Raw genomic sequence first — 25,932 nt, 5'->3', positions numbered from 1 at the left:
TCTACTCCTGCTCTGAGTTCAAAAGAGCTAGAAAAATAAGAACTAGAACATTATCTCCATGTTGGTGTCTGCATAACTGGTGAAATGAGGAAGTATTAATGTGACTTTCAATGTTTCCAGTGTCATTTCAGGCTCTCTGTCCCACGGTGAGCCCAGTCACGGATTGGCTGATAGAGTAATAAACTGCAGAGAAGTCCTGGAAGCTTTCAACCTCCTGGTGCTCCAAGTTAGCTCCTTCCCATATACACTACAGACCCAACAGTCCCGAATCAGCTCTAGCAACGAGGTTCACTGGATACAGCTGGACACTGTGGTAAGTCTGTGGTATGTGGTCATGTTCTCGCTTCCCCAGGGGACAGACACTTGCCACAAAATACGGCCATGGCTCTGTAAAACATAGCGCAAGAGCAAAAATCTCACTAATGTAATACTTCCTCTTGTAAAGGTTCCATGTGATCACAACTATTACATGACTAAAAACTAGTGAGTAGGGTTCTGCATAAGTTTGATCAAGTGGTGCTTTTTGATACAGGTACAAAATTAGCCATCCTATATAGTCTATTAAAAATGTGAAATTATCTGAACCACCATTGATATCCTGAATTATTGTTGTGTCCTTAAATGATTAATTTCATTCTGAGACCTGGAAGTTATATTGTCTTCTTAGCCTCTTTGTCATGTTTTAATCTAGCTGTTCTGTATCACTCTTCATTACTCTCATACTGACATAGCAACTGTATTTTTCCATTTAGTCAGTTCTCATAGTCTTCTGATTAAAACAGATGGCACTGTTGCATTTAGAAACTCAGTAGTAGCATTGAATAGATTGAGAATAACAATCTCAAAACTGTGTATATCCAGGTCTTCTTTTTTACTTAAATTTCTAACTCTTGAAGGATATTTTCCATGACCTATAAACTATATGCTAAATATGCTATTTTTAAAACAATTAGTTTCATAAAAATAATAAATACTAGTCATTACACAGTGGATTCTTTGCTTTAAAATATTGAACACACTTGGTACTTAAAACCAAATATGGGCTGGCACCGCAGCTCACTAGGCTAATCCTCCGCCTATGGCGCTGGCACCCCAGGTTCTAGTCCTGGTCAGGGCGCCAGATTCTGTCCCGGTTGCTCCTCTTCCAGTCCAGCTCTCTGCTGTGGCCCGGGAAAGCAGTGGAGGATGGCCCAAGTGCTTGGGCCCTACACCTGCATGGGAGACCAGGAGGAAGCACCTGGCTCCTGGCTTCAGATCGGCACAGTGCACCGGCAGCAGCACACCAGCCGTAGCGGCCATTTTGGGGGTGAACCAAGGGAAGGAAGACCTTTCTCTCTGTCTCTCTCTCTCACTGTCTAACTCTGCCTGTCAAAAATATATATATATATGTTTAGAAAACACCAGAGAGGTTGGCATTGTGTTGCAGCAGGTTAAGCTGCCTTTTGTAATGCCAGTGTACCATGTGCAAGTACTGGTTCAAGTTCTGGCTGTTGTGCTTCCCATATAGCATCCTGCTAATGCACTTGGGAAGACAGCAGATGACCCAAGTACTTGGGCTGTTGCCACCCATTGGGAAACCAGAATGGAACTCATGGCTCTTGGCTTCAGCCTGGCCCAGACCTTGCTGTTGTGACCATTCTCTCTCTCTCTGTCTCTCACTGCCACACTGCCTTTCATTTTTATTTATTTGTTAAAAGATGTATTCATTTATTTGAAAGGAAGGGTGACAGAGAGAAAGAGAGGGAGAGAGAGAGAGAGAGAGAGATCTTCTATCTGCTGGTTCATTCCCCAAATTGCCACAACAGTCAGGGCTGGGCTAGGCTGAAGCCAGGAGCTTTATCCACATGCAGGGGTACAAACAATTGGGTCATCTTCTGCTGCTTCCCCAGGCATATTAGCAAGGAGCTGGATCAGAAGTGGAGCAGCTGGGACTCAAACCGGCACCCATATGGGATGCCGGCCCTGAAGATGGTAGCTTCACTTGCTGTACCATAGCCCTGACCCCACTACACTGCCTTTCAAATGAATGAATAAATCTTAAACACACACCCACACCCCAGAAATATTTTATATGAGAATCACATTTATTTATCAACATGGTACATTTCATTCTGTTGTGAAATAGTTAAGTAACTCTTCCCTCATGTTGAGCTCTGATCTTCGGCCACTGGTTTATTCTGTGCCAACAGCAAACTCGGGTTCTTAAATCATGTTGCCTTCAACACTCCCTCCCAGAGGAGAGCTAGCTCTGTTCACTATCACAGCAAGCTTGCCTTGAGCTTCTGCTCTCCTGGCATCTCTGCCAGCTCCATGAGTCCACCAGGTGGTCAAGTCGGGGTGAGATGACAGCAGTGTGACAATCCTTTGCCAGTAGAATGAGTAGAAGAGGAAATTATGTTTTTAGTCCAACAGGTGGTTCTGTTACATTTTGTTTCAATACATTGGGGATGGGAGAGAAAACTCTCCTAATCTACATTGTCTGTGCTGTCTTTTCAAGAAGGAATCGCTCAGGGATAGATAGAAGGATTAGTGGCTTCTGCCTGTTACCTTCTCCTGACATAAAGTCAGAGAGAAAAGTCAGAGAAAAAGGCTTAAAACAATTTGTTCCAAAAATCATTCCTATGATTATGGTTCACTTTTTGGTTTAATAATTGTATTGTTGTGTTTTTAAAAGGTTCTTATCTTTGGGATATCTAGTTATATCCTTATGGATTGAAGATATGGTCCTGGGGACTTATTCAAAATAACCTAGGGGCAGGGAGCTATAATATTCTTCTGTAATTAAGGGCTTAAAATATCTCTGTGAAACTGAGGTGCACATAGAGAAAAGGAAGAAACACTGAATCTAGTTTACAGCAACTTTATCCTTAGTGGGAGAAGCTCCTCACAATTATCCCTCTCTCTCTTTTTTTAAAGATTTTATTTATTTATTTGAGAGGTAGTGTGACAGAGAGAGAGAGGGATAGACACAGAGAGAGAGAGGTCTTCCATCCACTGGTTCACTCCCCAAATGGCTAATAGCTGGAGCTGGGACAACCCGAAACCAGGAGCCAGGAGCTGGGAGCCAGGATCTTCTTCCACGGCTCCCACATGGGTTCAGGGACCCAAGTACTTGGGCCATCTTCCATTGCTTTCCCAGGCTATAAGTAGAGAGCTGGGTCAGAAAAAGAGCAGCTGGGACACAAAACGGTACCAATATGGGATGCTTGTGCAGCAGGAAGAGGCCCAGCCCACTATGCCACAACACCGGCCCACAATTTGCCCTCTTTTTTTTTAACTTTTATTTAATGAATATAAATTTCCAAAGTACAGCTTATGGATTGCAATGGCTTTCCCCCCCCCCAATAACTTCCCTCCCACCTGCAACCCACCCCTTTCCCACTCTTTCTCCCCTTCCATTCACATCAAGATTCATTTTCAATTCTCTTTATATACAGAAGATCAGTTTAGTATATATTAAGTAAAGATTTCAACAGTTTGCACCCACACAGAAACACAAAGTGAAAAATACTGTTTGAGTACTAGTTATAGCATTAAATCACAATATACAGCACATTAAGGAGAGAGATCCTACATGAAGAGTAAGTGTGCAGTGACTCCTGTTGTTGACTTAACAAATTGATACTCTTGTTTATGGCGTCAGTAATCACCCTAGGCTCTTGTCACGAGTTGCCAAGGCTATGGAAGCCTTTTGAGTTCACCGATTCTGATCATATTTAGACAAGGCCATAGTCAAAGTGGAAGTTCTCTCTTCCCTTCAGAGAAAGGTACCTCCTTTGATGGCCTGTTCTTTCCACTGGGATCTCACTCACAGAGATCTTTCATTTAGGTGGTTTTGTTTGTTTGTTTATTGCCAGAGTGTCTTGGCTTTCCATGCCTGAAATACTCTCATGGGCTTTTCAGCCTGATCTGAATGCCTTAAGGGCTGATTCTGAGGCCAGAGTGCTGTTTAGGACATCTGCCATTCTATGAGTCTGCTGTGTATCCCGCAATTTGCCCTCTTTAATTATTCTGAAGCAAGGGTCCTAAGCAGGGATAATACAAAAAAAGCAAAACCATTCAACAAAACGTGGCCAAGCACTGGTGGACTTGTGTTGGGTCTTTCAAAGAATACACAAAGTACTGATAGTTAGAAGAGAGAGAAATGTATATATCTAAGCCACTATTAACCAAAGTGGAAAAAGACAATTTCAAAAAATCAAGCTACTCTGAGGGTTGAATGAGGAACAAGTCACATCCATTTGAGACCAGGAAAAGCTTCATGGAGAAGAGGGCATTGAGGATGCCCTTGAAAGAATAAAGACTGGGCAGAGAGAAACAGGGGCAGGCACTCCTGACAGCAGACAACATGGTAGGGGTGGGGGGAGGAGCAGTTTGTAGGGTGCAAAAGAATGCTGGAAACATACACATGGAGGCTTTGGGTGCCAAACTGACAAACTTTATAGTTCTATTCTGCCTTTATTAAAATATATGTATTTATCTTATTTTTTTTACAGTTGTTCAGAAATAGCTTCTGTTTATTTATTTGAGAGACAAAGAGAGAGCTCCCATCCACTAGTTCAATCTCCAAACACCCACCACCACTGGATCTGGGCCAGGCTGAAGCCAGAAGCAAGGAACTCAATCCAGTCTTACCACACAGGTGGCAGAGATTCCCCTCCAGGAGCCACCATCACTGCCTCCCAGGGTACACATTTGCAGGGAGCCAGAGGCAGTTCTGAAGCCAGCACTCCATTATGGAACAAGGCATCTCAACTGCTAAGCCAATGCCTGTCCCTCTTTTGTCTAGCTTGCTGGCTTTTCACAAACAGAACACACCCACGGGACCAGCACCCATATCAAGAAACACCACTAGTGCAGAAGTTCTGCGTCCCTTCCAGGCACTCCCACTAAAGGGGGCAACATGCTGTGGCCTTCCAGACAGTCTTTGTTTTGCCCAGCTATGAATCCTGTATATTAATGCAATTATGTAGTATGCATCCCTTCGTGTCTAGTTTCTTTGCTGAGCATTGTTGTTGACATTTGTCTGTATTGTTCTTGAGCCATGAAAGCATTCATGAGTATTTTACATTGTGTGACTCCACCAGAATTCACTTACCTAACCTCTTTCATTTACTTCAGATGGTGTTGCTGTAACATTCTAGCACATTTGTGTAAACACATGTCTGTGCTTCTGCTGGGTCATCAGGTATACATGTGTTCAGCGTTAGGCTGCATTGTGTTCATTAACTGCTGAGGCTAACGCACAGTGATTAGAAGTAGGTCAGTCGCTGCTTTTGTGATAATTCAGGTGAGAGTGAACAAATCTGTGAGTCAGAGTACTGGTCTTTGCAATGAATAAGTGGAGAGCATGGTAAATTTTCTAGAATTTTTTTAATGTGGGAAGAGAGAAGAGTGGGAAAGGTTTTGGAGGTGAAGATTTTAGTTGGAAAGAAATCAGGAGGAGGACTGATAGGTGGAGGGCAGATGAGACTGACTTTGAGTTAAGGCTGAGGCCAGCCCACTGGTCCAAATGTGGACTGGAGCTTTCGTATGTAGACTTGGAATAGTTTTTCAAAAGCAATGATTGCTGAAGCAGCTGGTGTGAATAAAATCAAGGAAGAAGCGAATGGAAGATTGCCGAGGGGGCAGGGAGGCCAAGGGCTGACAAGTCAAGGCCGCTGGATTTGGCCTCAGGAGTCCTTGGTGACCTTCCAGGAACAGTGTTGAGGGAACAGAGCTTGGCTGCAGGTGGAGGAAAGGCAGAGATGGTGATGAAAGGCCAGGGAGAGCTGCAGGTTGAGGCCCATGAGCGGGTAGGACTTTGGAGGCGGAGTTGTTTTGTTAATGAGAAGAGACATTTTCCCCTAAGAAATAGTGATGTAGTCTGTCATGGCTTATGGTACTTGGAATATATCTTTACAGTGAAATTATTTAGAGTTTCTCAATCCCTGCTTTAAAGGATGGCCCCATTTACTTCTATCGCAACTTTTTTTTTTTTTTTTTTTTTTTTTTTTGACAGGCAGAGTGGACAGTGAGGGAGAGAGACAGAGAGAAAAGGTCTTCCTTTGCCGTTGGTTCACCCTCCAATGGCCCCTCCGGCGGCGCACTGCGGCCAGCGCACCACGCTGATCCGATGGCAGGAGCCAGGTACTTCTCCTGGTCTCCCATGGGGTGCAGGGCCCAAGCACCTGGGCCATCCTCCACTGCACTCCCGGGCCACAGCAGAGAGCTGGCCTGGAAGAGGGGCAACCGGGACAGACTCCGGTGCCCCTACTGGGACTAGAACCTGGTGTGCCGGCACCGCAAGGTGAAGGGTTAGCCTAGTGAGCCGCGGCGCCGCAACTTTTGTAATATTACAACAATTACAGTTTAATACAAACCTAGCATATTGGGGAAGCTATGCATTTCAAATTCTAATTTTAGTATCTCTAGTTCTCAAAACCCTTACTAGCTCCAGGTGCTCATCAGGCATCTATTCAGCAACCTGCCTATTACTTTGCTAAGAATGAGAAATAAAAATGAGGGCAGGTGGGTGCATCTTATCCAGCAGTTTAGAGTGCTGCATCAGGAAAAGGAGCAGGCTCAGGGTAGGAGCTGATGTCTTCCCAGAGGAACAAGGATCATTGAGGAGAAGGCAATGTGAAGACCAAGCACACGCAAAGCATAAGTAGAGCTCTCGCAGATGACTGTGTGCCTGCAGTCTGGACACAGAGGGGAATGTAGAAGAATTACCTTTGTTTTTCTTTTGTTGAAATGACTTTCCATAACAGCAAAACCCAGAAAGAAATAAGCAAGGCCTTTAAATTTTCTAACTAGATGTCATTCAGTCTATGTTCCAAGTCTACAGAATGTAGAAGGGCATACAAAGGGGACCAGTCATATGGGCACCAGTTTGCGTCCTGGCTGCTCCACTTCCAATCCAGCTCTCTGCTGTGGCCTGGGAAAGCAGTGGAAGATGGCCCAAGTCCTTGGGCCCCTGCAGTCTCATAGGAGACCTGGAGGAAGCTCCTGATCCCTGGCTTCAGATTGGCCCAGCTCTGGCCATTGTGCCCATTTGGAGAGTGAACCAGTGCACGGAAGACTTCTCTATATCACTGTCTCTCTCTCTCTCTGTGCTTCTGCCTTTCAAATATATATGTATATATATATATGTGTGGATATTTCAAAAAGCTCATGGAAAATGGAACAGAAAGATAATTATTTCTAGTACACAAAAAAAATTAAAATCCATGCATACAAGAGGTCTTCCAAAAATTAAATGGAAAATGTGTAATAAGAAAAAAAATTGCATGGATTTAAAAAAACTTTTGTGCCAAAATAAACTTTAATTCCATTTTTCCACAGACTTTTAAAACTACCCTCTCATATTTTAGTCCTCATATAAAGTCTGTTTACTCTCAATATCCTTTTCTAACAAACTAACTGGCCTCAAAAAATTCAAAGCTGCTACTTAAATAATGTTTTTATTTTTACCTTATAGCCTTTAAAAATCACACAATTGCATCTCCCTATGTATGGGTTATTAAAAACCTCAGAACCAAATTTCTAGCCCACTTCTAACAAAATGTGCAGAAATTTCCTAAATGATTTGGGAGTACCATCTTTATCCCACTCCAATCTTATTTTTCTTACCCTTTTCTTACCCTTTTTCTCCCTCTTATTGCCTCATTTATTTTTATCTTGTACTTTTTAAAGCTGCCTTATTTCCTTTCTATAAAATGAGTTGGAGACTGTTTAAAGAAAAATGTCCATACCTAATAAACAAAAAATAAAAGTGAAACTAAAAATGCAGGCATCATGCAGGCAGCAAAAACACAGGACTATAAAAAATTAATGTAGACGAGAGGCAAGAAAACTATAAATAAAAAACAGATCCATGAACTCAAAAGGGTTATTGAATATTCTGGGGCTTCATAGTTTAAGGACAAGCAACTTGTCACACATACAAGATCCTGGGAGGGCATCCTGTGTCATCTCCCAGAATAGTCACTCACTTCCATAGTGACGCCTGAGTCATCCAGATGGGGCGGAGGGGGAAGGTGGGTAAAATAGGTGGATTCTGTGTAAAAAGGCAGAAAGGTGCATAGTCCATTTTTTAGGATAAATCTTGTTTGTAAGAGGATAAGCTTTCATGAGTTACCATCATTAAGTGATGTCAGAAAAGTTGAGTTTTCTGTACCAGGAATTTCTGGAGAGTCCCGTGGATAGCTTTTATCAGCATAGAGAGCTGCTTCCAGCAGAGAAAGAATGGGAGTTGCAGCTCTCTGACCTTGAGAATCTGAACAAAGAGAAAGTAAACAAAGTATCTGTGCTGTTACTCTGTCTGAGAGAAGTGTATCAACATTCCAGTAATTACTAAGTTGATCCGAAAAGAAATTTCAGTAGTGCCTCAGAGATGGTTGCAAGGCTGGTATCAGGTTGCAAAACAACACCTAAGTTTTGGTTCTGTTTCTTGTCTTCCAGAAAATAACCTCTTACAAGGCTCCCCGCTCCCTAAAAGCTAGCACACTGTATCTGGTTCTCATTGGGCTTTTGCTTTGTTTTAAATCAGGAGGAGGTAGGCTGCGAGGAGAAGCTGTACTTCGGCCTGAATGAGTACAGCAAGTCTCTGCAGTGGGGCATCACAAGCCCGCTGCTGAGATGTGATGAGACTTTTGAAAAAATGGTGAACACACTCTTGGAGCGGTAAGTCAGCATTCCCACTCTTTTCTTTAGCTGTACTTGCAAATCTAAAATAGCTGAACGCCTTTTGTGCGAGTGTCACAGGGAGTCCGCCTGCAAACGCTGTGCAAAGGCCAAATAAAAATAGCCTTTCCTAAGATGGCCTGCTCCTGTGGTCTTCTGTGATCACCCGAGAGGAAAGCGGTCACCCAGATTGGGACACAGCGCCACTTTTCACGCCCTGAGTCATCTCCCAGTCAAGCTTCACTGCCACCGCCCGCAGATTAGAAAGGCAGAGGGGGGTTTGCTTAGAGAAGCAAATGAGCTCTGGTCCTACACTTCAGACCCCCCCCCACCACCACCACCACCGACAGATGACAGGGGCGCTCAGATGACCCATGAGAAATCTGGAGTACGTTTGAGAAAATTAAGGAACAATCAGGTCATTTAAATGCATTCAGTTCTTAGGGCTCCTCTGAGCCATCCGGGGATTAAGGATCCGTAAATCTGTCTTTCTGTTGCTGAGTTCCAGGTCAAACTCTGAATAAGTTTTTCCTTCTCTGACCTTGAATCTTAGACACACAGTTAGATAAAAGCATTAGATTTACGTAACCTAGTAGAGGCCCACCTTCCTGCTCCTGGCCACAGTATTCTGATGAATAAGGCAACTGGACTCCATTTTATGGGGGCAGACTCTTCATTTTTAGTATCTCTAGTTCTTAAAACTGGCTGCACTTGATTGCAAGCCATCTGCTTAACAGCCTTCCCTATACTTCTGCTTTAATGAAAATGAAGACAGGTGGCTGTGTCCTATCCAGTAAGTAACAGTGCTGCGTCAGGAATGGGAGCAAGCTCAGAGCAGGCTTTGATATTTTCACAGCTGTTGGGTTTGAGAAGTCTTAACTGACACTGTGGCATTAATCCTTTCCTAGTACAAAATCATCCCATGAGTCCACGAGTCTCCCCTGCACCCACTCATTCCATCTACCAGCTGGGAACTTCTCTCTCCTCCTGGTAATTCTGTTTCATAACTTATATTTTAAAGGAGGGTTCCACCAAGTTCTAATACTTTTGTAATCTGTTCACTTTTAAACTCATGATTCTGTCAAAGTGTGAAATCTCAATGCCTGTATATCATAGTTTCCGTGTATTCTAACGTTGGTTTTCTGCATGGCCCAGAAAGAAACATTAAATGTTGATCATCATCTACTCTTTCTCCCATCAGTCACCCCAGGCAAACAATAGCTGTGATTTATTGAACACCAGAAGGGACTGGCCCAGAACAGATTCAACTGAGGATTTCTTTACTTTTCCCTAACTCACTAAATCCTTGCATGTGTGAAGATGTTGTTAAACGCCTGCATACAGTCCAGACCCAGCTTTGTGTGATCTGGGACAAGTAGCTCAATTTCTCTCCACTCCATAACTCTTTCTCCTATGAATAGGCAGAATGATTAGAATACTGGGCATCTGTGGTTCTTTCCAGCGCTGAAATACTTCAGAACCACATTATTCATTCGCTGACCCTAATGGGTAATTATTTGGCCCTGGGTTTCTCTGTGCAAGACTGTTGAACCGCTTGTATTGGAAACAGAATGGTCAAGTATAACAATAGTGAAAGTCCCCAGCTGCTAGGCAGCTGCCTGTGCTACCAGCTGGCAACCAGAAAGTGCACAGATCCAGCCTCATTTTGTCAGATTCCATGAGAGCCTTGGCCAAGCTTGGGACAGTGCCCTGCCCTTCCAGTGCCTGCTGTCTTGACTAGCCAGCTCCTCTTCATGCTGCAGGAGTCTTCTGGGCTCGTGCGGACTCATTTTGTCATCAGGCCTGGCTTTCTGAGGAGCAGTGCCTACATGAGAAATTTATTTTCTACGTGTTCTGTAATTGTAGAAATTGGCAGTTTGAACAAAATGATCCTCTCAGCCGTAGTCCAGGCAAGGGGAGAATGATGTCAGGGGGTGTTGCTCCCGGGTTCAGATTTGCAGGCACCCTTGACTGAGCTGGATCTCAAGTGATAAGGGGCCACACCACTAGGGGGTGCCATTTCTCCAGTCTGCTCTCGGTTTTTCCAGCACCAAGGTAGTTCTTACAGGAAGGCAACAGGGATCACCTCAAATTAGTAATAATGATTGCCCTTTTTATGTCTGATACTCCACAGATATTAACGTATCAGTTTCCTACACTGTGTGATCTTAAGTATCGGAGAAAAAAGCTAATAATGCTGCCCTTCTAACACTATGCCACCAGCAAAAGGTCAGGATCCAAGACTTACCCATTAGGACTCTGTCAACAATCAACCTAACCAGACCAGTGCATCACAGAATTTAATGTGCACAACAGCAGCTGGGATTCTTGGAGAGCTGCAGATCTGATTCAGCAGGTCTGGCATTCCTAACGAGCTCCAGGTGTGGCTGCTGGTTGCCCTTAGACCCCACTTTGAGAAGCTCAGGTTGCAACTTTCCCTAAATCTTCTTCATTTACTGTATTCCCCCCAACAGGTTATGATTCATATGCTTTGGATGCTCACATCTCCTAGAGATGCAGGGTCCCAAGACCAAGGCCCCAACACTGACCAATTAACCCCTTCCCCACCATGCTCCATCTGCATTTTACTGCGCAGGCAGCACCGCTCCCAGCCTGTTCTGCTGCCTGAGTGCTGGTTCTTTGTGTTCTGTTCAAGGTACCCCAGACTGCACAGCATGGTTGTCCGCTGCTACCTTCTCATCCAGCAATACTCCGAAGCTCTGATGGCTCTTACCACCATGGCGTCACTCCGAGACCACAGCACACCAGAAACACTCAGCATCATGGACGACCTCATCAGCTCCCCAGGCAAAAACAAAAGTGGGCGGGGACACATGCTCATTATCAGGGTGCCCTCAGTGCAGCTGGCAATGTTAGCCAAGGAGCGGCTGCAGGAGGTGCGCGACAAGCTGGGTCTGCAGTACCGTTTCGAGATCATCCTTGGGAACCCGGCCTCTGAACTCAGTGTTGCAACTCACTTTGTGACACGATTAAAGGTTAGCAATGGACAGATGTTTTTCCTTCAAAATACCCTTTGTTTCTGTGTTCCGGGAATCCTAGGTGGCTCAGATGCCCAACTTTAATGGATTTTGGCACTTGTGTGAATTTGACCTCCCTGCGAGTGTTAAGGCTAAGCTAAGGGACATATTCGCTTTCTTAATTGGAACCAATTTATACAGATTCTGTCCAGCCCCCTTGTTAGCATGTGCGTGCAGTTGGTCTTCCATGCTCTCCAACTGCAGGTGCAAAAAATGAGATGACCAATTTGACCCCATATTTTTTGACCCTGTTCAAGATGCATCTAGCCCACGGCCACCTGTTTTCTCAGAAGAAAAGGTAAGTTGTTCTCTCGGACCTCTGTGGGGTGCCCTTTTATGTATCCTCAACTCACTGATTCTTTTCTGCCCATCTAGCCCATCTGTCAGCTCATGGCTAGAGTCGGTAAAGTATTCTGTTTGCATCTTCGGTGGGCACACAGAGCTATTCCTAGCCCTCTTGCATGTGGATTCCTCAACAACTTGTTTCTTTGTACTCGCTTTGACCCTCAGCCCCAAGGCTTTGGCTGGACTGAGACCTAGCCAGGTGTCCTCCAGAGGAATTTACTGCATGACCAAGCCCTTCAGAGCTCCCTCTGCACGGCCAGGAACTAGCTGCCTGTATCCTACCCCTTCTTTCAGGAATGGGCTGGGGGAAATAGAATCCCAAATCAACTAACCCAACTCCCTACCTTATGGCTGGCTCGGATTTCTCCTGGGAAATTTTATAATCCAATATGTCTTAGCCATTAGAAAGCACTTAATCAAACACCCGCATTCAAATGGGTTTGCAATTGAGCTAAGTATTGTGTGTCTCCTTAGACCAACATGGTTCCTGTCCCCCTGCACACTAAATCCTAAGCTAAATTGGGTGTAGAAAAATGTAGTTCAGCCCAAGTTTTAAAAAAACAAAGCATGTAGTCTTAGGAATTTGCATATTCACGCTGGACTGCAGCTTCCCCTCTGTCAAATGGGCTGTGTGAGCTCTCAGTTCGGGGGTATTTAGTGCTTATAAATCATTTCCCAAGTGAGAACATTTTCACCGTATTCTCTTAGCTAACCTAAATTAAATAATCCAAAAGGCAAACAAAATGTCTTGTATTAGCTTAGTAAACTATGGGAACAAATATAATTATCTAAAAATAGAGACACCCATTTAGTAAAAGCTATAACATTCTTGTTTCATTGATAGCTATACGAGGGTAATCCAAACAGTTTGTGGAAAATGAAATTAAAAGATAAGTTTATTTTGGTGCATAAAATATTTGAAATTCAACCATAGTTTTTTTCATGATGTGCATTTTCCACAAACTTTTGAAGACACCCTCTCTCACTGTGGATTTACATTGCAGCGTGGGATCACATTACAGCAAAATTCCTCAGAGTAACAAGATTCCTCACAGTACCAAGCTTTGAGAGACATAGGACTTGACACAGTTTGAAAATGCTGTTGATGAAGGCTGACAGTCAGCTGGGCTCTGTGAAATCTCACGCACTTGTTGCCCAGAGGTCTATCCAAATGGACGGGAGGCTGCAGGATCTTCTCTGAGGCTTCATAGAAGCTGATTGAGCACAGCTGCTGTGGAGTCCTAGGTCATTTGTTCAGAAGGGCCAGTAATTAAGTGTATAAATCAGCAATTCCTAAATAACTGGCTCCTGTGGTTCACCGTTTGAAAAGCATAGTCTAGGCCTGAGGTTCTTTTGTTTTTTTTAAAGATTTATTTATTTAGGGGCTGACGCTGTGGTATAGTGAGTAAAGCCACCGCCTGCAGTGCTGGCATCCCATATGGATGCCAGTTCAAGATCCAGCTGCTGTACTTCCAATCCGACTCTGCTGTGGCCTGGGAAAGCACTGGAAGATGGCCCAAGTCCTTGGGCCCCTGCATCCATGTGGGAGACCCAGAAGAAGCTCCTGGATCCTGGTTTCAGATGGACACATCTCGGCTGTTGCAGCTAATTGGGGAGTGAACCAGCGGATGGAAGATCTCTCTTTCTCTCTCTCTGCTTCTCCTCTGTGTGTGTGTAACTCTGACCTTCAAATAGATAAATCTTTTTAATTTTTTTTATTTATTTATTTGAAAGTCAGAGTTACACAAAGAGAGGGGAGAGACAGAGAGAGATTCCATCCTCTGGTTCACTCCCCAAATGGCCAAAACGGCTGGAGCTAGGCCAGGCTAGAGCCAGGAGTTCTTCAGAGTCTCCCACATGGGTGCAGGGACTCAATCACTTGAGCCATCTTCCGCTGCTTTCCCAGGCACATTAGCAGGGGGCTATATCGGAAGTGGAGCAGCCAGGACTTGGACAGGCTCCCATCTGGGATGCCAACACCATTGATGGTGGCTTAACCCACTGTGCCCTAATGCTGGAGGCCTGAGGTTCTTCACCTAGCTGCTTGTGCATCAGAATCACCTGCAGGGCTTTGAGAGCAGATTGGTCTGTGTAGCCAGGGTTGAGGACCAGCGTTCTGAGAGCAGGCCATACACCACAGGGTCTCAAGTCGTTACACTCAGTAATATCTTCTCAGTTTGAATGAGGCACCACCAATCCACAAGAGTCCCGTATTCTTGAAAGTCATAGTCACACAGAGAGAGAAGAGGCAGAGAGAGAGAGAGAGAGAGAGACAGAGAGGGAGGTAGAGACAGAGAGAGAGGTCTTCCATCTGCTGGTTCACTCCCAAGATGGCTGCAACGGCTGGAGCTGCACCGATCCGATGCCAGGACCCAGGAGCTTCTTCCGGGTCTCCCACATGGGTACAGGGGCCCAAGGACTTGGGCCATCTTCTACTGCTTTCCCAGGCCACAGCAGAGAGCTGGATTGGAAGTGGAGCAGCCAGATCTCGAATTGGCATCCATATGGGATGCCGGCACCGCAGGCGGCGGCTTTACCCACTACGCCACAGTGCCGGCCCCCAAGAGTCCCGTGTTCTTAAAACCACTGAACTACATCAGTGCATCCTTTCTATACCCTCTGTGTGAGAGTGAAAACATGAGATTTTAGAATGTTCACATCCAAGCAAGACTGCCTGTTGGCGGGCAGATTCTGATTCACCTGCTTATTTCTAAGTTACTAATCTCTTTTACGATTTTCAGGATGGCATGGGTGTGCCTTTTATTTCTAGTCTTGGGTGAAATCAAATGCTGCTTCTCCCGCTATATGATCCAATTTTTGTACTTACTGCTAATTATCCCATTAGATATTGTGGTTAAAGTATAATTTTTTTTTTATTTTTTTATTTTTTTTATTTTATTTTTTTTTTTTTGACAGGCAGAGTGGACAGTGAGAGAGAGAGACAGAGAGAAAGGTCTTCCTTTTGCCGTTGGTTCACCCTCCAATGGCCGCCGCGGTCGGCGCGCTGCGGCCGGCGCACCGCGCTGATCCGATGGCAGGAGCCAGGAGCCAGGTGCTTTTCCTGGTCTCCCATGGGGTGCAGGGCCCAAGCACCTGGGCCATCCTCCACTGCACTCCCTGGCCACAGCAGAGGGCTGGCCTGGAAGAGGGGCAACCGGGACAGAATCCGGCGCCCCGACCGGGACTAGAACCCGGTGTGCCGGCGCCGCTAGGCGGAGGATTAGCCTAGTGAGCCGCGGCGCCGGCCTGTGGTTAAAGTATAATTAACAAGTACTTTGGAATGGTAAAAGGTTTAAATGTAAATCTGTCAGCATGTGAAGCTTTCACTAGATTTTCTTGGTCTGGAGTCCCATGGTATCCTGGAACTCAGTGTTTGTCCAGTCTTTGTGTGGTTTTAAACACCCCTGCAGTATGGTCATCCTGAGGCCATTTTTGGTACATGGAAGAACTGCACCCTTCATTCATCAAAAGTAGCAGTGTTCTGGAAAAGCATCTGAAAGTAATGGGTGTGGCTAGCTGATTGGTCAAGAGTAAAAGTGAGATTTATTTAGTCTTCTGAAAATAATTATCCTCTTGGAGTAAAATATTTGTATCCCACTTTATAACCCAAACATTATTAGCAGAAGCATGACCAATGGATGGCTTCCAGGAGATAAAACACATTTAGGGAAATTCTCGGTGTCAGGGATATCGTGAGGCCCATATGAAAGCCCCATGTAAAATTTTCCTATTTCAGAATTGTTTGCTTTAAATCAGGTAGTGCTTCAGCTCCCTTTAACATGAAATGATACCGAAAATTGTGTTTCTGTAGACAATCTAGTATTCAAAAAGACGTCTCTTTTTTAAAACGATTTTATTTATTTGAGAGGTAGAGTTACAGACAGAAAGTGGGGGTAGACAGAGAGAAAGGTCTCTATGCCTTTCTACTATGCCAGATTGACAGACTGATTTTCTAAGTCTCAAACTTGTAAACAGTTATGTTGGATGACTGATTTCACCTTGGTCTGAACAGACGTAACAAAAGATTGGGAAACAAGTAAAAGAATTAAATTGGTTATCTTTCTTCCTGTTTTACAAATTATAGAAATTTATTTTAAGCAATTGTGAGTATATTTTTTAAGTTTTTTTAATTTACTTGAGAGGTAGAGTTACAGAGAAGGAGAGGCAGAGAGAGAGAGGTCTTCCATCTGCTGGTTCACTCCCCAGATGGCCACAATGGCCAGAGCTGGACCGATCCAAAGCCAGGAGCCAGGAGTTTCTTCTGGGTCTCCCATGCAGGTGCAGGGGCCCAAGCATTTGGGCCATCTTTTTTTTTTTTTTTTTTTTTTTTTTTTTTTTTTTTGACAGGCAGAGTGGACAGTGAGAGAGAGAGACAGAGAGAAAGGTCTTCCTTTTGCCGTTGGTTCACCCTCCAATGGCCGCCACGGCCGGCGCACCGCGCTGATCCGATGGCAGGAGCCAGGAGCCAGGTGCTTCTCCTGGTCTCCCACGGGGTGCAGGGCCCAAGCACCTGGGCCATCCTCCACTGCACTCCCTGGCCACAGCAGAGGGCTGGCCTGGAAGAGGGGCAACCGGGACAGAATCCGGCGCCCCGACCGGGACTAGAACCCGGTGTGCCGGCGCCGCTAGGTGGAGGATTAGCCTAGTGAGCCGTGGCACCGGCCACATTTGGGCCATCTTGTACTGCTTTTCCAGGCCATAGCAGAGAGCTGAATTACAAGTGGAGCAGCCAGGTCTTGAACCAGCACCTATGTGGGATGCTGGCACTGCAGGCAGCGGCTTTACCCGCAACGCCACAGCACCATCTCTTGGTATATTTATTTCTAAAGACTGATTTTTCTTCATTTAACCATACCTAGACACAAACAAATCATTGCCCTATTATATTATCTCTTACCTGGTAGATTTCTTTTATCCCATTTTGTGCAAAGCAAAGTAAGTACCCATCTAGTTTTGAACTTTTTATTATTTTTTTGAGAGATGGAGAAAGATTGAGAGAGAGAACTCCTATTTGCTGATTCACTCCCCAAATACCCACAGTGGCTAGGACTGTACTGGGCCAAAGCCAGTCAATCCAGGTCTCCCATGTGTGTGGCAAGGACCCAACTAGTTGATCCATCACCTGCTGCTTCCCAGGGAATGCAGTAGTAGGCAGCTGGAATCAGGAGCAGAGCCCAGACTGGAACCCAGGCACTCTCAAATATGGAGTGAGTGCAGGCACCTAAAGCAGGATCTTCACCACTTAGGCCAATGCCTGATCCACCCATCTATTTTTGAATAAAATTAATGTTCTTTACTTAACACCTCACTTTTTAGTCCTCATTCCCGAGAGCATTATCAGACTATCAGTTCATTTCTTATAACTCCTGCTAGGAAGCTAATACAGTGCATAGTTAGATGCTATCTACTTAAAAAGTAGTAGAACCACTTTATCTGCTTACAAGGTGGTCTATTTTCTTTCTGTTCTAAAATTTAAAAACCTGTCACAACCTTTTATCTTTTTTTAAAGATTGATTTATTTACTTGAAAGACAGAGGCAGAAGCAGAGAGGGAGATCTTCCATCCGATGGTTCACTCCCCAAATGGCCACATGGCTGGAGCTGGGCCCATCTGAAAGCAGGAGCCAGGAGCTTCTTCTGGGTCTCCCTTGTGGATGCAGGGACCCAAGGACTTGGGCCATCTTCTGCTGCTTTCCCAGGCCACAGCAGAGAGCTGGATCAGAAGTGGAGCATCCGAGTCTCAAATCGGTGCCCACATGGGATGCTGGCACTGCAGGCAGCGGCTTTACCCGCTAAACTATGGTGCCAGCCCCCAGCCCCCACAACCTTTTATCTTCTAACATCTTGCAAGTTGGTAGGATTCATCTCTTCATTGATATATTTATGTTTTCAGGATTGATGTTTCCATTTATTAAAGATGTATCTATGTGCATATATGTGTTTATATGTATGAGAAAGATGCCTAATAGACTTTTGTTGTTGAAAACGTGCACAAATTGTGTTATTTTTCCAGATAAGGAAGAGGTATTTTTCTTATTCCAGGTCTACTTATATTTTTTTCTGGTTATTTTTTAACCCCTTTTGCAAAAGACTCTCTGAAAGCCCCATGCCAATAATTGCCAGTGATTTTTTTTTTTTAACAGGCAGAGTGGACAGTGAGAGAGAGAGACAGAGAGAAAGGTCTTCCTTTGCCGTTGGTTCACCCTCCAATGGCCGCCACGGCCGGCGCACCGCGCTGATCCGATGGCAGGAGCCAGGAGCCAGGTGCTTTTCCTGGTCTCCCATGGGGTGCAGGGCCCAAGCACCTGGGCCATCCTCCACTGCACTCCCTGGCCACAGCAGAGGGCTGGCCTGGAAGAGGGGCAACCGGGACAGAATCCGGCGCCCCAACCGGGACTAGAACCCGGTGTGCCGGCGCCACTAGGTGGAGGATTAGCCTAGTGAGCCGCGGCACTGGCCGCCAGTGATTTTTAAAGTCAATAAGGGACAGGTGTTTGGCCTAGCAGTTACGGTGCCAGTGGTCCCATGTTGGCGTGCCTAGGTTCAATGCCCAGGTCCAACCCCTGATTTCAGCTTCTTGCTGCTACAGACCCTGGGAGGCAGCAGTAACTGGAGAGACCTGGATGGGGCTTCTGGCTTTGGCTGTGGGTATTTTGGGGGTGGTCTGGTGGGTGGGAGTTCTCTGCCTCTCTATCTCAAGTTAATTGATTTTAAGAATAAAATCAATAAAGCAAAAGACAGGGAAAAATACCATCGGGGTGGCTAATTTCATTATTAGTGAAAAATATCTCTTTGTGATGGAGTTCTGAGATTCTTTTTTGAGTTATTCACAACGCAAATGGTCTTTCATCAACTAATCCCAAGAGTTTGTCCACTATGTGAAAAAATGCATGTCAGTGCCTTGAGTCTTGTAGAGAAGCCAGGATTTCTGTAACATTTGCATCACTGGTGGGATATTCACATTGTGTTTCTTTAGTCTGTGTTGCTAACACAGAGATACATAACAAGATCTCCTACTTTATTAAGATAAAACCAAAGATCCTATTTTATAGAAGAGCTTTAATTGCTTTTTAGTGGCAGTTAAAATATACTTGTACATAGATACAGATTCACAAAAACTCAATGGAAGTATGTGGATGCACACACTGTGTCTCTTAAAAGCTAAATAAGTAGCTTTAATTTTATCATCTGGGTCTCTTTCTGCAGACTTGGAGAGGAAATGAATCAGAAGAGTGGATTCCTCGGACTTATCAAGATTTAGAAGGTCTGCCTTGTATTGTGATATTAACTGGAAAAGATCCGCTTGGAGAAACCTTCCCCAGGTACAACTTGAGTGATTAACTCCAGTTTTCTTTGTCACCTAGCTGAACCGATGATTAAAACTTGGTTGATGCGCACCATTACTTCACTTGTTTGGTCATGAGAGGAGGATACAAGAAATATAGCCTCTCCTTATTCACTCTTTCAGCCTTCCAGAAAACATGCAGCAATTTTGGGAATGGGAGATGGTTATGTGTGAACTGTTTGTGCATCAAAGCAAGGTAGTCAGCGAGCAAGAAAGAGAGGAAAAGCAGGATTTCTTTCTATTATTTTATAATTTCTTTATTATATTCCTTCTAATATTCTATTGGTCTCTGCTAATCTGCTTTCCTGACTCCCTTAGAGGTTGAGGGCCCACAGATCGAAAAGCAGCAACAACAACAATAACAATAGAAGCTGTATTTGAATGTTTACTGTATGACAGCATTTCAAAAATTTATTTAAAATGTAATTAAAAGATAAAGCTTTTATTAATTAATTTAAAAACCATGCATAGTTTTGTCTTCATATGCATTTTCCATGAACTTTTGAAAATACCTCACATGCATTGGATGTGAAACATGTTTTTGGACCAATAAAACCTTGGGGCAGCATTTGGCACAATGATTAAGGCATGGCTTTGGACACCCATATCAGAGTTTTGGGGTTTGAGTTCTGACTCCCCTTCTGATTCCAGCTTCCTGCTTATGTGCACCCTTGGAGGCAGCAGGTGATGGCTCAAGTAGCTGAGTTCCTACCGCCCACATGGGAGACTCAGATTGAGTTCCTGGTTTTGGCCTGAATTGTGTCAGGTGTTGTAGGCATTTGGGGAGTGAACCAATAGGTGGAATATTCTCTCTCTCTCTCTCTCTCTCTCTCTCTCTATTTTTTCTCGCTGCCTCTGCTTTTCTGAACTCTGCCTTTCAAATAAATAAATAAGAGCTGCTGCTGTGGTATAGTGGGTAAAGCCACTGCCTGCAGTGCTAGCATCCCATATGGGCGCCAGTTCGAGACTTGGCAGCTCCACTTTCGAACCAGCTCTGCTGTGGCCTGGGAAAGCAGTGGAAGATGGCCCAAGTCCTGATGCCCCTGCGCCTGCATGGGAGACCTGGAAGAATCTCCTGGCTCCTGACTTCGGATCGGCCGAGCACCGGCTGTGTCCGCCATCTGGGGAGTGAACCAGCAGGTGGAAGACCTCTCTCTCTCTTCCTCTGCCTCTCTGGCTTTCAAATAAATAAATAGATCTTTAAAAAGTAAATAAATCTTAAAACAAACAAAAGAAACACCACTGCCTGCCCAGCCACATGGACTCACCAACAGCGTGGTTACTTCTGCACAGGTCTTTGAAGTACTGTGATCTCCGCTTAATTGATTCAAGCTATTTAACTCGCACGGCCTTGGAGCAAGAAGTGGGTCTGGCGTGCTGCTACGTCCCAAAGGAAGTGATCCGGGGGCCCACGGCTGCCTTGGACCTCAGTGGGAAGGAGCAGGAGCGAGCCGCTGTCAGCGAGAACGATGCCGACGAGCTGCTCATCGACCTGGAGCGGCCCCAGAGCAACAGCAGTGCTGTCACTGGAACCTCAGGTTGGTACTTGTGTCCTCCAGGGGCTGGGCTGCAGGTACTAGGAGTATGGAAGGCGGGGACACCCACCAATCCCCCATAAAACCTTCAGCAGCCTTTCCAGACCTCAGCTGCTTGGAAAACCTGAGTGCAGAACAGCCGCAAACAACTTCTGAGTAGACCTTCAAGAGCTTGGTAATAGCCTAAGTAGAAGACATACACTCTGTCCACCCCAGCCGGTACCATTGCCCCTTCTCTTCTACCTTCAGTCTTCTCATGGTTCAGGGGAAAATAGAATTAAAAGATAAGTGAGTGCAACACACTTTTGAAATCCATGCATAAAATAGTTTTTCCATAACACATTTTCCATGAACTTGTTGAAGACCCGTTCCCCTCATATGTGCACAAAAGCTTTTTTTTCCAGATCCTGAAGCTATAAGTTGGAATTAAGTGGCTTGGCTTGTGGCATATAATGTTTGCTTGAATGGCGGCATTTCCTAAGTACATCAATGCACACAGAAGTGCACTCTGGGCCACTGGAGCAACCTCCACGCAGCCCACTGGCCGCCTCTTAAAGCATTACTGTGCATTTCATGGCTGGGCCTGGCATAGGTTTTCTTCTACTAAGCTGTAGTAAAGCAAATGCAACACTACTTCCATTTTTTTTCTGATTATGAAAATAATAAAGCTTAATGCAGAAAACTGGGAGAATATAGCAAAGTACAGGGAAGAGATTAAAAATGAAAAGCTGCCCCACCACCAGAGGTAACCACCATTATTAGCAGTGAGCCATGTGTCCCTCCTTCCCTCTTTGCTTGTTTTGAACTGTCACTGAGATCATGCTGTCACTCTGCACACGCACCCACCCACCCATACACGCACATTTTGTGTCCAAAAGAAGCACCAGTCTTCCTGTTCCTTGTGTCAACAGCTGTTGGAGGCTTCGTGTGGGAAATGAAGCGGCAGCTGGTTATCTGTTGGGTTGTCTGTCTATCTGTAGTCACCCTCGACCTGGAGGAGTCTGAGAACCGTCTACCCTGGGCATGTGGCCACTTACCCTCAGCCCAGGATTTCATCTACCTCCCTCAGGCGCCCCACTGCAGGCTCCCTGGGTTTCCTCCCTGAGAGCAGTTTAAAATAAAGTGCACAGGTTCAGAGGATTGTCACGGGTAACGAGCACGCGGGGAGCTTGGGATACCTAGGAGCTTCGGGATACCAGTGGCTGGGAGGGAGAGATGAGGAGGGCCTGGGTGGTTTTCCTTCTGGTGGTCCTTGGGCCACACTCCCTCCTTGCCTTGTACTTGTAGAGCTGCTCGCCAAGGCTCATCGGTTCTTGGCCTTGCTCTGATGAACTCAAAGGTAGTGGTTTGCCTTTTGCTAGGTAGTTTCCATCCCCACAAGCCATGCTCACAGCACTGAGCAAATGGACCCCAGCCCAGGGTGACGAGAAACCTTGCTGCCCAAGAGCGCTCAGGGCCATCATGGAAAGGCAAATTCTCCTACAAGACAGGCACACGAGTCAGACAAGCAAGTGGAGTAATATGGTTTGAATAACCCCATCTGTGGCTATTCATTTAGGATCTCCCAAGATTGGGAGCTAACCCACATGCCTGGGCAGCACCAATATGAGCTCAGAGAGGGCCTTCAGCCTAAATGTGATGGGCTTTTGATTTGTCCTCAAACCCAACAGTGGCTGATCTGGTGGGAGAGAGGGCATATTTGAACATAATCAGCAAACTGTACAGAAACACAGGGCAAGAGCAACAGCTCACTTGGCTGGCGTCATTGATGCCTTTGTGTGGAGACAGCCTTGCCCTGGTTGGGGAGTCCACGTAAGTGGCTACAGCCCTGGGAGCTCATCCACAGCCAGAGTGGGAGGCTTGCAGCCCTCAGAAGGCAGCAGCTGCTGCTGGAGCAGAACTTGAACATGGAGCCTCCCTTGGTCAACGTGTGGAAGGAGTCGGGTTGGCTAGGGACCCTTTACAAAGATGTGGACAAGATCTAGAAGGCCGGGTAAACTGGGGTCTAATTCACCCCAGAGGCCCCACCATCCCAGGGCCTGAAGAAGCGAGGGGACCCAGAGAAGCCTGTGGGACCCGAGCTGCAGCCACAGTATAGAACGGCAGCTACCGGGGTGAGCCTGCGGGGAGGAGGCCAGGGAAGAAGGGACCAGTTTCCACCTGGTGTCTCCCCTTGGCCAAAGCCTCTAACAAGGGCCAGGGAAGCAGGATGGAGCGGCACAGAGCGTGAGGCAAAGGGAAGCCCAGCCCAGCCAGGATCCAGCTGGTTTTCTGGCCTTGGTCTGCTTCCCAGAGGCACCCTGGCATCAGTAACAGGCAGGCAGGGGTGAGTTCTGTCGGTCCTCTTTCAGGTTCCATCATGGAGAACGGGGTGAGCTCTTCGAGCACGGCCGACAAGTCCCAGAAGCAGCCTCTGACCCCCAGCTTCCAGAGCCCAGCCACCAGCGTGGGGCTGGACGAAGGGGTCTCTGGCAGCACAGCTGGAGCCGGGGAGAGTCTGAAGCAGGAGTGTGACTCCCTGGGCCCCCCGATGGCGAGCAGCACCACCTCCAAGCCTTCGTCCTCCTCCTCGGGACCCAGGACCCTCTCATGGCCAGGACAGCCTGCCAGAGGCTACAGGGGCCTGCACGCAGCCCTGCCCCCCATCGTGATCTTATCCAAAGCGGCCTACAGCCTGCTGGGCTCCCAGAAGGGCGGGAAGCTGCCGTCCTCCTCATCCCTGCTGCCGCACGCCGACGTGACCTGGGTGAGCTCCCTGCGGCCGCTCCTGCACAAGGACATGAGCAGCGAGGAGCAGTCGCTCTACTACAGGCAGTGGACCTCAGCCCGGCAGCACCACGCCGACTACAGCAACCAGCCCGACCCGGCCTCGGGCACCCGCACCGTCCATCCCCGCCGGCTGCTGCTGACCGGGCCCCCCCAGGTAGGGCCAGGCCAGGCTGCCCTAGCAGAGAAGCCAGCGGGTCTCTCGGGGCGGGGTGGGTGCCTCGCAGAGGCAGAGGCAGAGCCCAGGTGTGAAACGTCTTTTCTCTTTTCCTCCCCTCTCTTCCCCTCCTCCTCCCGTCCCTGATGAAATGTATTTCCGTCAGGTGGGAAAGACTGGCTCCTATTTACAGTTCCTTAGGATCCTCTTCCGCATGCTCATCCGACTCCTGGAGGTGGATGTGTACGATGAGGAGGAGATCAACCGTGGTGAGTCCTGGCCGCGGGGTGCCCGAGAGGGAACAGAAGCAGGCGTCCTGGGCGTCTGCTTTGCCTTCTGGACCCGACAGTTCCTAAGCTGCAGAGTCAGTGTAGGCTGAGGAGCGTGTGCCCGGCGGGAGTACCAGGAAAGAGTCCCAGGTGGCCGCTTTGAGCTCCCGGAGGTCAGGGGCAGGGGAGTGTCCCCTTGGCCTCCCTCGCCCCACGATGCGCAGCAAGATGCCAGGCAGAGGCATTTTATAAAGGCCTGGGAGGTAGATTAGTTGCCTCCATGGTTAAACCCCTGTAAAATTAGACCTGTATTGTTCAGCTGCCTGAAGGCATGTTTGCACTCTGGATACCAACACCTTGCCCGTGAGCCAAAGCCTGTGTCCCGTGGTAACCACACGGGACGACTGTGAAGAGCTGTGCAACTGAACAGGCCCCACAGACAAAGCCCCTTCTGCCCCTGGGCAGGGGGAGAGGGGTGGGATGACGGGCTGCAGCACAAGTAAGCGTCCTTTCCTGCTCGCTCAGCCCTTTCCCCTCTCCCCTCCCCCCGGAGACAGTTCTGCATGAGTGGCCTCAGCTGTGGCTCCACCTCTCGGAACCATGTGACTGTGGGGAGACAGTGGAGCGGCTGGGGTACAGGTTCTCGGCCCCTCCAGGATGAGTCCGGGATAGGGGAAGCCCTCGTCGGTGCCTCCCCTGGAGCTCTCACCTCACCTGTTTTTCTAAATGTAGTTGGACCTATTCTGGGACCAGCCAAAAGGACCAGAGCAGAGCAAGAATGGGGAAAACGGACTTTATCTAATCGCTTTATTATGGCTTCAGCCCCATTTCTGTTCCTCAGCCAGTTCACGTCCATGATTGTAGACACATGCGTGCACGCACACACTCAGCCTCAACTTCCCACCCAGGCCTGCTTGCGCCCCCAGCTGGGCTGCTACCAGATCCCCAGAGCCACCACCAGAGCCCTGCCAGGCTGGCCACAAAACATCCCCAACCACCCTGGAAGGGGGCTCGGACCACAGAGGCAAAGCCAGGGCTAACCCGGCCCTGTCATTCCTGCCAGCTTTCCCGCCAGGCTCCTTGGCACCACAGGAGAGCGAAGCTTTTTATTTTATCTTCAGATCATGCTACAGGGACCTTGGATCTTCCTCTGTGTGGCTGAGATGTGAATCTCTGGCAGCCCATTGCACAGAAGCTGGCCTTTGTAGCTGCTGGCTTGGTTTCCTCCTCCTCCCCCATCTTAGAGCAGGTTCACACAGTGCTCCGGCAGGTGCAGTGACACCTTTCAGAAACACCAGCATACGCCTGGAACATTAAACAAAATGCAAGCTTCATCAGTTCAGTGATATAAACAGTTCTGTTTGTGTTTAAAAGATGATAGCTGTATGTCCAGCCTTCAAGCTCTTTAAAATGTGTTTCCTCCTTTCTCCCATTGAAACTTGTCTTGTTACTTTTTGATCAAGTTTTATCATAAACACCATTTATTGGACCCCCCTCTCTGTGCCTGCCGTTGTCTTGGCACTTTAAATATGAGAGGACTTCAAACTGTGGAGTAAATGGAATTGTTGCAAATCTTGAAATCCATGCCTAGCTTTTTCATGATGTGCATTTTCCATGAACTTGCTGAAGACCCCTTGAATGCTGTATCTAATGCTTAGAAACCTGGCACACTGACGGGGCCGCTGCTGCAAAGTGTGAAGCAGTAAGAGGCAGGGCCGTGACTCCTGGCTGTGGACCCTGACTGCTTACTGGAACACCTTGAGGAGCTCTTAGTAACACAGCTGACTCCTGGGTAGGCAGCTAGGTTCTGA

At 46.8% G+C, this 25,932-nt stretch overlaps 1 protein-coding gene across 3 annotated transcripts in view; it reads left to right on the top strand.

Moving 5' to 3' along the window:
- Positions 1-25,932, top strand: part of GREB1L (GREB1 like retinoic acid receptor coactivator) — a 288,635-nt gene that overhangs the window by 242,638 nt on the left and 20,065 nt on the right. For 2 of the 3 annotated variants that reach the window (XM_051852064.2, XM_051852060.2), the window contains 7 exons: positions 121-313; positions 8,534-8,667; positions 11,324-11,663; positions 19,256-19,371; positions 20,688-20,932; positions 23,281-23,852; positions 24,019-24,121. In XM_051852064.2, the coding sequence (XP_051708024.1) occupies positions 121-313; positions 8,534-8,667; positions 11,324-11,663; positions 19,256-19,371; positions 20,688-20,932; positions 23,281-23,852; positions 24,019-24,121 (1,703 nt within the window). The remainder of the gene's footprint in view (positions 1-120; positions 314-8,533; positions 8,668-11,323; positions 11,664-19,255; positions 19,372-20,687; positions 20,933-23,280; positions 23,853-24,018; positions 24,122-25,932) is intronic. The other variant, XM_051852063.2, reaches the window with a different exon arrangement.

This window comes from Oryctolagus cuniculus, chromosome 10, assembly GCF_964237555.1.
Source record: "Oryctolagus cuniculus chromosome 10, mOryCun1.1, whole genome shotgun sequence".
In the NCBI taxonomy this organism is placed as follows: domain Eukaryota; kingdom Metazoa; phylum Chordata; class Mammalia; order Lagomorpha; family Leporidae; genus Oryctolagus; species Oryctolagus cuniculus.
The sequence above is the reverse complement of the archived record's forward strand: the minus strand, read 5'-3'. Positions and strand labels throughout refer to the sequence as shown.